We start from the raw sequence: 15,265 nt of genomic DNA, 5'->3' as shown, positions 1-15,265 counted from the left end.
ATCAGACTTATCCTTCAACTTTAATAGAAATAAGCATGTTAATCATGTATACGGATTCTTTACTTTACTTAAAAATCCAAATATAATATATTTTTTGATATTTGGAAAATTGCCACAGAAAATTGCCACGGAAGAGTGGGCACCGAGGTGCCCACTCTTCCTTGGTGCCCAGACGCCGAGTGTCTCCACGTTGTTCAGTGTGGAAAAGACGCCACCTAGCGGAAGTATCAACGAGTATTGAAACCAAACGCACCCCGAGCGAAGTCTCGTTTCTCCTTTTAAAGTGACGTCGTACCTGGTTGCGCAACGGTGTCGCGCACCGAAAGCAGCAGATCTACAAGCTCACAACGCGTCGCGCTGTGACGCGTTGTGAGCTTGTAGATCTGCTGCTTTCGGTGGCGCAACAACTTACAACCAGTCACCAGCAGATGACGTCGTGATTCTGGAGGAGAATGGCCGAGCAAACTGTAGCAGAACAGAGAGGGTGAGAGAGTTAAGTTTTACTTCATTTTGAACAAGTATCTTTCTTTGTCGTCATTATACGGATTAACCCGATAGAAAACACAGTTTATCAGTGGCCATGACCTTAATATAAAATACCTATACAGACTAGTACATGTTGTTTTTGTTTCTCATCCATGAAGTCACAAACATATGTTCTTGTTGTTGTTGTCAGTCACAGCAACGTGAACCATAGACTCACTCTCTGGCATCCTTTTTCTATTTGGAATGGATTCATGCTAGTCTGCTCAGTTTTAAAATGAATGAATGAATTATAATGTATAATTACAATATGTTGATACAGTGTGTGTGTGTGTGTGTGTGTGTGTGTGTGTGTGTGTGTGTGTGTGTGTGTGTGTGTGTGTGTGTGTGTGTGTGTGTGTGTGTGTATATATACTGTACACTACTACTACTATACTGTACAGTATATGTATAAATGTGTGTGTGTGTGTGTGTGTGTGTGTGTGTGTGTGTGTGTGTGTGTGTGTGTGTGTGTGTGTGTGTGTGTGTGTATTTTTTACATTTTGTACAAAATATCCAATTTTACATCGAGGTGCCCATGTTCCTAGTGCCCACCTATCCTGTATCCGTTTTAGAGCAACAACTTTTCTGTATTTCCTCGTTATGCCCCCATATCCCTCAGCCAAATTGCCACACCACCACAGACCTTAACTGTGATGGACGGTCAGGGCTCATACCATACTAACTTTTGAGTTGGTTGTACTTCTGCGGCTAACTTTTTTAATATAGATTCACCAGCATATTTGTAGAAATGTAGGTGGACCGCCTCACCCACACATACACACGTATAGACAGACCTGCTAAATGTAAGGTGCACTGGTGCGACCACTTAACATTTTAGTTGCACCGGACAGATTTGTGGGTGCATATGTGCTCTCTGGAGCACTGTACATTCACATTGTGGTGACCATTGAGTGGTACACACAGTTTGTTTCCAGAGAATACACCCTATATGTTTAGATGTTTGAAAATCATTTAAACTCATTTTCCATGAGAACTATATGGACATTTTAGTAAGTATGTTTAGGATTTATGTACAGTGTGATCACCATCCATTTTTTAAATTGTAGAATAATTATTGAAAATCACGGTAACACTTGCTATGCATCCCATGTCTATAATGCCTGCCTGTCTATAATATCTCCCTTTTCACATTTTTACTCATTAATTTTGTTTTTGCTACAGAGCAATCCAGCGAATGCTGATGGCTCTTGGTGTTCATAGTCTATTCAGCGGTATGTTGGGGTTCCTGGACACAACATTAAGGTAATCATGATGACACCGAAACATTGTGATTTTCACTCTGCATGCATGCATGTCCTACAAATGCAAGCTAAAACTATAAGATGTTGAAATAAGATGTTGCTAATTGAAATTAAGTACGGTTTCTCCTGCAATATTGGACAATACGGTAGTTATTCTAGCACATGTCATTTGTTAACCTACCAGAGTATTGTACTGTACTGTAAAAGTACACCAGCTGGATAGGTACGGCACAAAGAAGATATACATTATAGTCCATCCATGTTTATTCTATTTCAGTAACTCTGCAGTCACAGATCAGAGACCGGAACAAAATGTGCAAATACAATATCGGTAAATTATTACATTAACTGAGCAAACACGCTGGGCTTAAACAGTCACTGTACATAATCATGCTACATATAGAGCTAGTGTGCAAACAGCACAAGGAAAGGGGAGCATGTATCATAGGTGTGTCATCATTAGCTGATGGCATGTCTGTCTCTGTTGGTATTTTTGGGATCCTCACAAAATAGGTACTGCATACATACTGCAGAAAATAACAATGCAACAAAATCATATAAAATCATCTATTATGGCAATGTCGGGAGCAGAGTAATTTAAATACAGTAGTTAGTGAATGTGCTCTGGCATCTCTCTCTTGCTCAATGCAAATAGACATATGGACTGCTCCAGCTGGAATATCTATTAAAAATGTCATCTAATGTTCTTTGCTGGCTGTCGAATGGGCTCTACCCAGAGCCCTGTATATTAACTGATGTGTGGTAATTACAAACAATATTGGATAGGCTTACTACAAATAGAATGCCCAAACCTACATAATAACATTGTATTGAATTGCATGCACACACGCATGATCCTTTTTTACCACTCATTTGACCCATGTCTCCTGCCTGGGCCAGCCTCCCTCCCCCCAGCACAAAATATATCAATTTACCATAACAAGGCTGCGTTTCAGGCTGTATTTTATAAATAACGTTGCAGCAAATGAGCTTTGGGATCCGTTGACCCAATAAATAATGCTAAATTAAATTGGTGGCCTGGAATTCAGCCACTGAGTTTTGCCCACTGCTGCTGGCATCCGTTTTCTATTTGGCTTCATGCTACAGTAACCGTTCATCTGCTAATTGCCAGTAGAGATTCTGCAGTGAAATTACACTTGACCAGGTTGGGCAGTATTCTGTATTCTGTACTGTAAGCACAATGCAGCTGATGCAGAGGCTTGTACATCCATATATCCTATCTCCAGTGTTGTAAAGTAACTAAGTACATGTACTCAAGTACTGTACCTACAGTAAGTACAATTTTTAGGTATTTTTTACTTTACTGGAGTATTTCAAATTTTCAGTACTTTTACTTCTACTCCACTACAATTATTTGAAAACTTTAGTTACTAATTACTTTGTAGATTTTGATTATTATTACATAACATACATTAACCACTTTTAATTTGAAGTGTGAGCTTGTAGATCTGCTATTTTCAAAACATTTTCATGCATTTTATACATTAGAAAACTTCGTGAAATGGGACATTCTGCATAATGAGTACTTTCTACTTGTGGTACTTTAAGTACATTTTGATACCAATACTTTTGTACTTTTACTCAAATTAATTTTGAATTCCGGACTTTTACTTGTATTTCTACATTGCAGTATTGATACTTTTACTTAAGTACAAAAATGTAGTACTTTTTACACCACATCTCTCAGGGGTGCAAGTAAACTCTAATATATCTCTAGCTTTAGGCCACTCATTTGACCATTTTATGTCATAGGTCTACTTTACTTGTATTCCCTCTTCGTTTATCTTTTCCCATTCCCCACAAAGGGACCCTTCAGGCAAACTGCCACACCACTAGTGTCGGGCAGAAACCTTGTATCTCTATATTTAAATTTTGTATGTGTTTTCGTACATTAATGCCTTACTTCATCATACAAGAGTGTCGCACAAAAGTGGTGAAAATAGCAGATCCACAGATCCACAAAGGCATTGCGAGTTTGTACATCGGCTATTTTCACTACTTTTTTATAATAATAAAAAATGAATGGTTTTGGACATGCAAGGTTTACACCCGACAGCAACGATATCCTAGTTATGTATCCGACACCAAATGGACCCGGATGATTTGGTTCCATTTATACACTCTCAGAGTTAAATTAACACTGTGGATTTTTACAGAGTAGAACACTGTTAAAGTTTGGTGATGGATTTCTTTTGTATTTGTAGGTGGTGGTGGATCCCTAACTGGCTGCCGTCATGGTGCCCCACCTCTCAGAATCAGCTTATGTGTGCAGAGGAGAGAATGCTACGAGGTATTCATATTTTTCTTTATAGGAAGCATCAGAACCATGGATGCAACCTAACCCATTAAAGGGATAGTTCACCCCAAAAAACACTTTTTTTCCTATCGATTAGTCACCCCATGGAGACTTTGTGGATATTTTTTAGTTTTTGTCGCATTCCTAAGCCAATAATTTAATGACCAGTGGACCGGTAAGCAGCGGTTCCGGAAGGAGACACAAAGTAGACTCTTTGTGTCTCCTACCAGAACCGCTGCCGGTCATCAAATTATTGGCTTAGGAATGCGACAAAAACTTAAAAATATCCATGAATTCAAGTCTCCATGGGGTGACTAATCGATAGGAAAAAAAGTCATTTTGGGGGTGAACTATCCCTTTAAGACCTGAGGCCGATTCTACAAATGTCTTCTAAATCCTAACAGCTTTCTGAAAAACTTTCTATGTCAGTGGTTCTCAAGCTTTTTCATGTCAAGGACCACCCAAAATTATATGTATTTGACCGCAGACCCCCATCTCAAAATATTTTGTTCCACGGACCCCCAGAAGCAAAGATTTTAGTTAAAAATGTTCGCTTTAAAAAATGTAAATTCAAAGATTTGCAAAATATTTCAAGATTATTAAAAAATAACAGATCTACAAGCTCATACGCCAAAGTATAAAATAATGGTTAAAGTGGTTAAAATCTAAAATTACACTGACAATTTCCCGGTTTTAATGGGTTAATTTGAATTAATCGATGGCCCACATTTGACATCTTTTCTCTTCTCTTTTCACCGCAGGTATTGACACCCAATTCTCCAAACGGTACGTCCCCGTCTCCCATGGCAACAGTGTGTGGACGCTCAGCTTCACGAACAGCGGTACTAAAGACAGAACCCCCGTGGTCTTGCTCCACGGGTTCGGCGGCGGCGTGGGACTCTGGGCCCAAAACCTGGAGGCTCTCTCCCAGCATCGTCCCGTTTACGCCTTGGATCTGCTGGGCTTTGGCCAGAGCAGCAGGCCCACGTTCTCCACGGACGCTCGGGTCGCAGAGGACGAGTTTGTGGATTCGGTGGAGCAGTGGAGGACCAACGTGGGCCTGGAGGCCATGATACTGCTCGGTCACAACCTGGGAGGATACCTGGCAGCATCGTACTCTATTAAATACCCAGACAGGTAGGGGGCCTTTAGTTTATGGCTCAGGAAACCTATCCTTTCCTTTTTGTTTCAGGATGGGGATGGGGTGTTTTTTTCCTCTCATGTACTGGTTACAGTTGTCTTGAGTATGTTAAAGCTTTTTCAGGCCAAGGACCCCTTAGCTGAGAGAGATATGAAGCAGCCCCCCCCCCAACTACATATTGTATAAAATTGTGTTGCAGATTAAACACATTTGTTTTTCATAGATTTCATAGCTAGTTGGAATCATGCTAATGTGTATTTTCAGATAGTTAACCTTTTAAACCTTCATTATTTGGTCAACTTGCAGTTGCAGATATACAAGCTCACAGCGCGCCATTTGCATGTACATCTGCAATTTTTGAACATTTTTGAAAAATCTTTACACAAATCTTCTCTTCTGGGGGTCCCTGGCACAAAGCATTTTCAGATGGGCGGTCCGCAGCCAAAATACATATCGTCTTGTGAGTCCTTGGCATGAAAAAGAATTGAGAACTACTGATTTAGAAGGCATTTGCCGAATCGGCCTCAGATCTTAATGGGTTAATAGAGAAAAGGACAAAAGTGGAAAATCCTTGGAAATGTTTTAAATAGATTCTGGGTTTGAATAATGCTGTTGTCCTTTTCAGTGCAAAGATGAGCATAGCAAAAAACAGAAACACATTTTATAGACGTAATGTAGTCACCTCGGTGTGCCAGGAGAACGTGCCAGCGTCTGATAACGGCAGTGTCCTCCATGCCTCTCTCCTCCCACTGGGCTGTATCTCTCCTGAACCATCTCCTCTCGCTGTGTCCCTAAACTCAAAAGCTTCCAGCAGGCACCCAGTTCTCCTCAAGGGATGTCTGATAAAATGTCCTCAATACCTTATCTCTTTCCTTCATCAGTAACGCTTAAAACATCCTCTCTTCCTGTCCTCTTATTGTTATCTCAGTGTTCCAAATGGCCTTGAAGTTATTACACAAGATGCTCTTGATCAGGGACATGTGCCCTTTTTTTTAGCTGACTTGCCCATATCCTGTATGTTCATGTTGTAGCCTAAGGTGCTGGCATGGGTTTTACACACAGCTTGCTGTGTGCTACAGGAGAGCACAATAGCTTCATAGAGGCTCTAGAAGCAATGTGTAATTGCCTAAATGCTGGACTGCGTGGTATAGTTATGAATAATTATTTTGGTATTTCGAGTTGTTGTGCCACTGGCCTATTTCCTCCTAGACAATGATCAATGGATATTACTGTTACGGTATACAGTATATCCTGATTTTATTTCTAGAAGAAACTGTACATTTAAGTGTTAAAAAGCTGTATTTCTGTGGAGTGTGGACAAATCCAATAGCAAATCCAAAATACTGGCTTTGACTTACTTGTATAACCCACACCCAACCCCCCTACCTCTGACTGTCTCACCAAAGAACTTCTCTCCCTACCTGTCTTGTTTCCTTTGCCAAATGAAAATGTGAAAATGAACACTTCTCCTATTAGTAAAAAAACGCTTCACAACAACAATGCTGTTGTAACTAGACAGCAATTACATGTGGATTGCATAGAAGAAGAAAGAAAAACCCAGAAACCAGTACCAAAATCATGGCACTGTGTCTTTAAATTATCACGGGCATAATGCCACCAGACTGTTGCTTGTCAAGAGAGTTGAATCAATCAAACAAACTGTAGTTTGACAGAGTGATAACAGACCCAAGAAAAGTAGCTGAAGTTGCTGAACACATTTTGAATGATAAAAAGAGTGATTCTTGCTTAAATACTGTTAGGGCTACCTTTTTAAGCCTTTTACATTGTACAACGATGTAAGAAGTGCTTATTTGAGAAAAAAAATCCAGGATAAGAATCCTGAATTGGATGTGAATGTTTTATGCTAAGTTGGCTGTTCAGTAAGGAAGTTTTTGCATAAGGACAATTCCTAGAGACGGCATGGCAGGTGCGTCGTAAATCACAGCCAGGACAATGTCTTACTGTATTTTATTTGTGGACGTCTTGGTGTAAGCTATGTATGTGAATTATGCCAGTGTCCTGTAAGCCCATGTGGGCTGGGCGTCTTGTGTTGCAGGACACTATAATTAAAATATCAGTCAATCAATCAATCATTCATTTTAAATATCGTTAAATCAAGCATACATGATCAAATTCCGATTATTTGAAACGGTAATTATATTTCAGGCCAACATACTGTAGTAAATCTATGTGACTAATTAAGATTAGTATTAAGATTAGTATTTTAGTATTAAGATTAGTAATTTACCCAATTAAAATACAAGATACTAATCAGAAGAATCATTCATAAGTGTGAATGATAATGAAAATGTTGCTTTAAAATAATATATATATATTCAAAGATTTACACACATTTTCACAATTTTTCAAAAATAGCAGATCTACAAGCTCGTTTTTTGGCGCAAATCAAAAAATGACACAGATGTCTTAATGGACTAATTTAACCATCATGTAACCACCTGATGCATTAACACAACCTTTAACGTTATGCACAAATCTATGTCGTCTCTGCTCAGCTTTGGCTGTTTGCTCAATGCATTGTGGATATGGTTCAGGAGAAGCTAAATAAAAACAGCTTAGTTCAGGTGATTGTGTCTTGATTTCTCCATTTTGTCTGCTGTAGAGTGAAGCACATAGTTCTGGTGGAGCCCTGGGGCTTCGCTGAGCGTCCCGATACACCAGAGAAGGACCGGCCCATCCCAGTGTGGATCACAGCCCTGGGAGTCATACTCAGCCCCATTAACCCCCTAGCTGCGCTTAGACTGGTTGGACCCCTGGGTAAGGCCACTAAACTGCAGCAAACGTTAATACAGTTTACAGCAGTGTCTCAGGAAGTTGTTGGTTAATGGTAAAGTGACCGTTGACTTTTGACGTTTTAATTCACGTGTAGCCAGATGAAACCCTCAACACTAACTATATTTTGATTTTCTTACAATGTATGAACATTTTTGTGTCTGATTCAATTATCAATTGATCCTAGCAAGCCTAGCAAGAAGCTTTTAATTAACTATGGTACGTAGCATATTATTGCATTTTTATGGTGCTTTATGTACCACCAAATAAGCGTGAAAGTGACATTTAAAACATTTTGGTCCACATTTGTTTTTTATGTAAATTAGCATTGTTAGGTGTTTGTGTATCTATTTTTCATTGCTGTGTAGAATATAATCTTAGTAATGATCAGAAGGACACTACAGTAACCGCTTCTATTGATGTGATCCTTCAGGCCTCACTCTGGTGCAGACCCTGAGACCAGACTTCAAGAGAAAATTCTCCTCCATGTTCAGTGACAACACTGTCTCAGAGTACATCTATCACCTCAACGTACAAGTACCCAGGTCTGAGCCCACCGGCCACTTCCACCTCTCTGCTCGCTTTCTCCTTCTCTCTGTTCTGCTCTCATTTTTATAAGGCTTGGTACATTGGTGGGGTCCGAGGACCCCCACTTGAGGGAGTTCCAGGGGGTCCCCAGCTAAATGATAGATAGTTAGGAACCATGTTTGACCCTTATGGGTCTGTAACGGGTCCATTTGGTTCCATTTGTACACTCTCTGAGTTAAATTAACATTGATTTTACAATATAAATTGGGGTCCCAGAGATAGAAATGCCATTAAATGGGGGTCCGTAGCCTAATGCTTGTCAAACTGGGGGTCCTTGAAATTAAAATGGTTGAAAACATGAAAAAGATTGAGAACCACTGGCTTAGCATCTATTGACCGCTCTGCATTTTTTCATGGCTTGAGTGGAAAACGAGCCTTGGATACGGGCAATAACTAGGGAGAACATGAATGAAAACTTGTATCTCCATATTTCATGTTTTTTTTTTTTATAAATGAATGCCCTATTGTATAATTCATTGTAAGACAGTGTCATGCAAAGTAGCTAAAATAGCCGATCTACAAGCTCACCAACATGTTTGAGCTTGTGCATGTGCCACTCTGCTACAGTATTTGAACTAAATTCTGAAAATCTTGGCCTATAATTACATGCCCAAAATATGGACACCAGTCTGAAAGTGGTCAAGTCTATCTGTGGGTTTTATAAATATTTGACCAATGAAAAGCATTAGCAAGAGCTTGTAAGTAAATAATAACTACTGATCTACCGCGGATCACAGCTTATTTCTTCCATTTCCTGAAAAGTGACGGTTTTGGACATTCAAGGTTTCCGCCTGACAGTAATGATATGTAGTTTTCTTCTCTCGTAGTGGTGAAACGGCTTTTAAGAACATGTCCATCCCATACGGGGGGGCCAAGAGACCCATGCTGCAGAGGATCGGACTGATTCATCCTGACATCCCCATTACAGTTGTGTATGGCTCACGCTCCAGCGTAGATGGAAACTCAGGCCACACCATAAAGGAAATGAGGCCAAACTCTCATGTGGAAATCATAGTAAGTTCAGGGGTTCAGAAGCTCATCTGGGGCAGATGTAGCACATCTTGCACCTCTCACACCTCTCTGCAATGTTATCCCCCTTTCACCTTTTTCTGCCTTTCATTTACCTCCCTACTAGGGGGAAATGTATAGTAGACATGGTTCATCTCTGGTCTCTTAAAGACAATCATTTGATTTTCTTGATGGCGCCACTGATAGAATAGAGCAGCTAGGTCTGTGGACCCCAGGGCTCCTTGAGGGTGTTCCTGGGGAAATGAGTAGTTTAATTAGCACTTTAATAATTCAATAATAATGTTCAATTCAATGATTACAATACAAAAACTGGATTCTATGACACATTCTAACGAGATGTTTCAATATGAAGTTGCTGTGAATCTGTTTCACACCGTGAATCAATCAATCAATTAAATTTAAACAAAAAACAAACAGAATCATTTCAAAAGGGATCCAAAATAAAAAGTTGAAATTGATTGTTTTTGATTGAATATTTATGTACAGTCAAAAACTTCTAAAATGATAACACCAAAAAAGGTCTTGTTTTCCTAGGTATTCAATTCATCAAAAAATGAATGTTTGATTACCCCTTGTATAGAGTCACTTTCACCATCAATATGTTATTCTTATAATATAGACAGAAAATAAAATGTTAATTAAAACATAGATTTTCATTTTACTGAATGGTTTCCACTTTCCTGGTTGCACCCTCTTTGCAGACGATCCGTGGAGCTGGCCATTATGTGTATGCAGACCACCCAGAAGACTTCAACCACAGAGTGGTACAGGTGTGTGATCAGATGGACTGAAACACAGAGGGCAGAAAGGGTAGAACCTGCACTAACTGAATGACGTGGGACCAGTTGTACCCAAGCTGTCAGATTAGGCGTACTGGGTCCGTATGCAGTACATCAAATATGAAGGTTCTCATAGGGCCGCACAATTGTGTCCAAAATTATTATCCCGATTACTTTGTGCTTATTGGTACCATGTACCATATCAAATGGTATGTGATGTAATCTAATGACCCTGCTGGATGGGGAGATGGGTTGTACAATGTTCTGCTTGTATTAAACTGTGTATAGGGGAGGAGACGAGGGCAAGGTACAACGGGTTTCACGGTTGCATAACTGTGAAAAAATAAGATCACAAGGTTCGATTATTTTCAATTCATTGTGCAGCTCCTTGTGTAAGATCTGATCTGTTGTATCATTTATACTATACTGTATATCCATCATACAGAAAGGTACAGTAGACAGACATGTGACCAGTGATTCTGCAGTTACTGTACAGTATAAGCTTTATGCACACAAACCCTGCCCTGAGGTAATAGTTTTGGCCCCTTCATTGTGTTCAGAGTGATTTATACTTTGTTGCGATCCGATGTTGCGCACCCAAAATAGCAGATCTACAAGCTCACAACACCTCGCACAACCTGACGACATGTGAGCTTGTAGATCGGCAATTTTCTGTGCGCAACACCGGCATGCAACCAAGTATAACTAAGGATTTACTCATAACGAGCTGAGAAACAAAACGGTTTGTACATCAGCATTTCCATGCAAATAATAACAATGCATATTTACATTGTTCCTTGTAGTCTAAAAAAGGCTTTCCATAACATACAGTACACACACCTGGGTGCAGCATAAAATCCTTTACATTTAGAAAGCTATAGATACATTTGTGTCCTTGGGTTATAGCGCATTTCTGTAAGGATTACAGGACAGCGAGGACGCAAATACAAAGAGAAGAGCTGGGCGAGGTAGTTTTCAGATTTACGGATACAGTAGCAGCTACATAACACTGTACACAAAAACCTAAACCTACAGTCTATTGCACATACTGTAAATAATATATAAGAATATGGCTCATAAAAGCTCTTAATAGTATAAGTAGGATATAAAAATGGGACGATGGCTAGTACTCTTACTTCGATCACATGTTTGTCTTATTTTCACCATTGGTTTTGATGTGAAATTGTGTGGGGCATTATTTGAACACATTGACACCAATGACTCTGACCATGCTTTAAAATAATCCATGAGAAGCAATCCAGTTTCTCCAAATGATCTGACAGAGATGCTATCAAGTTACATGTAGAAGCCTTTCTTTTGAAACATGATCCTGGCTAATGAATAATATTACAGAATGCATAAAGCTCCCTGTGTGCAATATGCTTACTAATCAAGCATTAAGTAGCCTATACTTCCTGTACCGGCCTGTGGTTTGTGGTTTTGCCCTGTGATTATGATACAGATTGAAAACACACTGTATAATATGACAATGTGCAACTATCGATTATTTTCTTGGTGATTATTCTATCGATTCCTTTTTCAAATAATCAACAAGATTGTTTTTAATATATATATATTTTTAATATATGAACAAATTTGACTAGCCAGCCACTTAAGCATTATTTTATTCTTGTGTCGTTGTAAAAATAACTGATTTACAAGCTCACAATGTACAAGCTCACAATGCGTCGCATCGGGATGTGTTGTGAGCTTGTAGATCTGCTATTTTCGCGATTTATTTATTTATTTGTTTTGTTTTTTTGAAACTTTTTGCCTATAAGCCCAAAAATAGACAGTGATTACTAATCGATTGTTTTATAAAATGATCGGTTAGTGATTAGTTTATATTTGATTAAATCAATTTGTTTGATTAACTGTTGCACCCCTAGTCAGCAGACTGACTAATAATAATCCATACCAAGCAATATCATTATATTATCCACCATCTGTGGGTTGAATATATAGGTTATTCATTTGCTTTCTTAACTACTTTCTTGCAACCCATGGGGCCAGATTTGCCGCCTGAAAGCAATAAATATGGGATCCACATCTAATTCTAGCTTCCCTAAGCAGTAATCGGCACCAGCAGTGAAACAGATTTTTAAGCACAATTTTGTAGTCCTTAGGGAACTCTGTTATGCATAAAATTGGTATTTCATGGACACATCTTTTATGGTATCATTCAGATACAGAAACCATGCAGCAGTATCCCATTGTGTCAGCACTCAAACGCAGCAATAGATTTGTGTGTTGAGCAATAATGATGCATACCATCTTTTTTTTTCTTCTGTTGGCTGAATGTTTGTAGCTTCCCCTTCGGTTTATGTATTGAAACTTGCTTTTGTCATTTCAATAGCCCTCAGTAAGCAAAATATCAAATATAATAGATTTCATAGATGCAGAATAAACTTTAGGTCTAGCGTTTGAAAGCATGTCTTGATACCATTTGCCAATGTTTGCAAATTGGCAATCTTTCAAAAATAGCCATTTTGCCTTGGAGTCGTTGCATTATCTGAATAAGTTGTTTCTGATGTTTTAGTTTTATGGAATTTAATGATGTATTTTCACCAGTACACAGATAAGTATGAAGTGTACTAGGAAAGTGTAAAAATGGTGTATGGTTCAAGTCTAACTAGAACTTTATCCACATCTGCAGTATATCTGTTTCAAAACTCAGCATGAACTCTAAACTAGTATGACTCCAACAGTGTAAAATACTGCGATACATGGTTAAATCAATCACATACAGTACCACTCTACCTCTGCAGTTCCACTCTGAACAATATATTTTGCTGTACTACTGTTCTATACGGATCGCCCTAGTGTATCGGTTAGTTAGAGCATACGCCTTTCATGCGGAAGGTCGTGGATTCGAACCCTGCCTGGGGTCGACGTCAGCAAGGGCATGCGGTCGCAATGGGTCCCTAACACTCAGATCTGAGCCAAGTCTCCTGCAGTAGGCACATCTGAAGCAATGGGTTTCTAACGCTCAGACCTGAGCCAAGTCTCCTCCAGGAGGTGCATCTGAAGCCTGTCCTAGACAGGATTCTCCGAACGTAAAAACTGATGATGATGATGCAGTACTACTGTTCTATATTATAGTTATCCGTCTATAGCTGTGACGTCAGAGAGCTTAATTGTTGTGAAAAATATAATTTCTTGTTGATATTTGAGTGAAAACCTTTAAGTTGTCTTTCACAAATGCTCCACTGTGCATACAGTGCACAGTATTCCAAGCAGTGTTTGAGCTCATTTGTACCAGTAAGTCATGTCTGTTTTTTTATTGAGTTTACTTAGTTGATTGGCTGAGTTGACACATTTGTGTGTTTTAAAGAGTTGACACATGAAAAAGCCTGACCAAAAGTATCTTTAATTTTGAGCGCTTGACAAATGTATTAATATTTTATTTATTGTTTTATCAATTCAGTAAATGATGTTTTATCAATTCATTTCAAATTTTGTGAGTGCCAAAAGCTTTTATATTTCTATAGCACTGCAGTTTTTAAGAGACATGTAAATAAAATATTTGGTGTATATGAGTGTGGTCCATGTGGCCTTTGTTTTGTCTAATATGATATGAATAATATTGGTCTCTTCTGTTTGCATTCTATGTTTAGACAGCGATGCAACACTATATCATTCTGCTTCTCTCCTTTACTTTTCAAAGGTGACAGATTAGTCAATATTTCCCCCCAGCCCCCCCTTATCATTTCAGCCCTGTCAACTGTCTGGCAGTGAGAGAAATGGTTGCCGTTTATCAGGGTTTAGTTAAAGGACGTTGCAGTACCCCCTCATAGCCACTAGGGAGCACTCATATGTAGATTAGAAGACTCGGAAGCATCTCTCACAGACTCTGAGATGCACTGTAAGCAGGCTGTATGAGGATAAATGAGTGATGTAAAACGTCTATATTGGTTACATGGTGCTTTACACAAATACCACATGGAGATTGCACTTTGCCTATTGCAGAGGGGTTTATCACGACAGGTAGGGAAGGAGGCGGTGAACATGGCTATGGCTCTGGCAGAGGAAGGAACAAAATGGAAAGGATGTCAGTAGGATGTGGTTTTCCTCCATCTCTGAAATAGGAAGCTCCCACAACATTAACACAGATATTGATCGCAAAGACATCCTATCTTTTTTTATTATTATTATGTTACACGTTGATCAATACAGGGAAATATGCAAGCTCATGTGAAAGTATTTCTGAGTCACATGGAGCTGCTGGGTGTCGTTTCATCCAGCTGTTTGGGGAATGATGTAGGTGGGTTTAATGAACTTTCCTCTCAAAGGGACAGTTGCTGTTGATTAATCTCAGAAACACAGGGCAGAGTTAATTTATGGGGAGGAATTTTGTCAGAGGAGATTATCCGATACATTTCTTGTCCGTACTGCAGGCCTTTGCAGGCACAATTCATACGTATTAGGCTTTCATGTTTGATTTAGTATCCTCCTGTGAGGAATGTACTGTAGTGTCTACAGTACATGAATATCACATCTTACATGGTAACAGAACTGGACATGTACTGTACATTACTGTAAAACTGGGTTGATTTTTAAGTAGTGAATGGGTGGATTTTGTTGGCTATGTGACAATTAAAGGTAAAATCTTTTGATAGTAATCTCGGCTATAGCGTTCTCACCATCTCTCCCACTCTTTAGTAAACATTACATTTCATCCAATCAGGATAGAACCCTTTTTATTAGCTTGAATTTAATGTTCAGTTCCAATTGTCTGCTCTTTTTTAGTTTTTGTTTCATCACTTCAAATTTCACTTATTCTGTATATTGGTAATCTCCTTTGTGGATGACATTTGGTATCGTGACCTGA

The 15,265-nt window shown here is 39.1% G+C and overlaps 1 protein-coding gene across 2 annotated transcripts; it reads left to right on the top strand.

Moving 5' to 3' along the window:
* Positions 1–414: 414 nt before the first annotated feature.
* On the top strand, positions 415–13,970 carry abhd5a (abhydrolase domain containing 5, lysophosphatidic acid acyltransferase a). Of its 2 annotated transcripts, XR_014600542.1 has the most exons (9): positions 415–484; positions 1,708–1,788; positions 4,013–4,098; positions 4,866–5,241; positions 7,869–8,023; positions 8,472–8,583; positions 9,454–9,640; positions 10,357–12,071; positions 12,145–13,970. XR_014600542.1 is itself a non-coding variant. In XM_084053740.1 (8 exons), the coding sequence occupies exons 1-8, from the start codon at positions 453–455 to the stop codon at positions 10,444–10,446; spliced, it is 1,119 nt and encodes a 372-aa protein (XP_083909866.1). In that variant the 5' UTR covers positions 415–452; the 3' UTR covers positions 10,447–13,970. The 2 variants fall into 2 exon arrangements, 1 of the variants encoding a protein (XP_083909866.1); XM_084053740.1 differs by having other exon boundaries at positions 10,357–13,970.
* Positions 13,971–15,265: the final 1,295 nt, after the last annotated feature.

The sequence above is a fragment of the Gymnoscopelus microlampas genome (genome assembly GCF_963454915.1).
Source record: "Gymnoscopelus microlampas genome assembly, chromosome: 3".
Lineage (NCBI taxonomy): Eukaryota > Metazoa > Chordata > Actinopteri > Myctophiformes > Myctophidae > Gymnoscopelus > Gymnoscopelus microlampas.
The sequence above is the reverse complement of the archived record's forward strand: the minus strand, read 5'-3'. Positions and strand labels throughout refer to the sequence as shown.

Bases quoted from the DNA above. Each gene is read 5' to 3' on its own strand.
- abhd5a (XM_084053740.1), top strand. From the start codon at position 453: ATGGCCGAGCAAACTGTAGCAGAACAGAGAGG. The intron at 1,789-4,012 runs GTAATCATGATG...TTGTATTTGTAG, and splicing joins TTCCTGGACACAACATTAAG to GTGGTGGTGGATCCCTAACT. The intron at 9,641-10,356 runs GTAAGTTCAGGG...CCCTCTTTGCAG, and splicing joins ACTCTCATGTGGAAATCATA to ACGATCCGTGGAGCTGGCCA.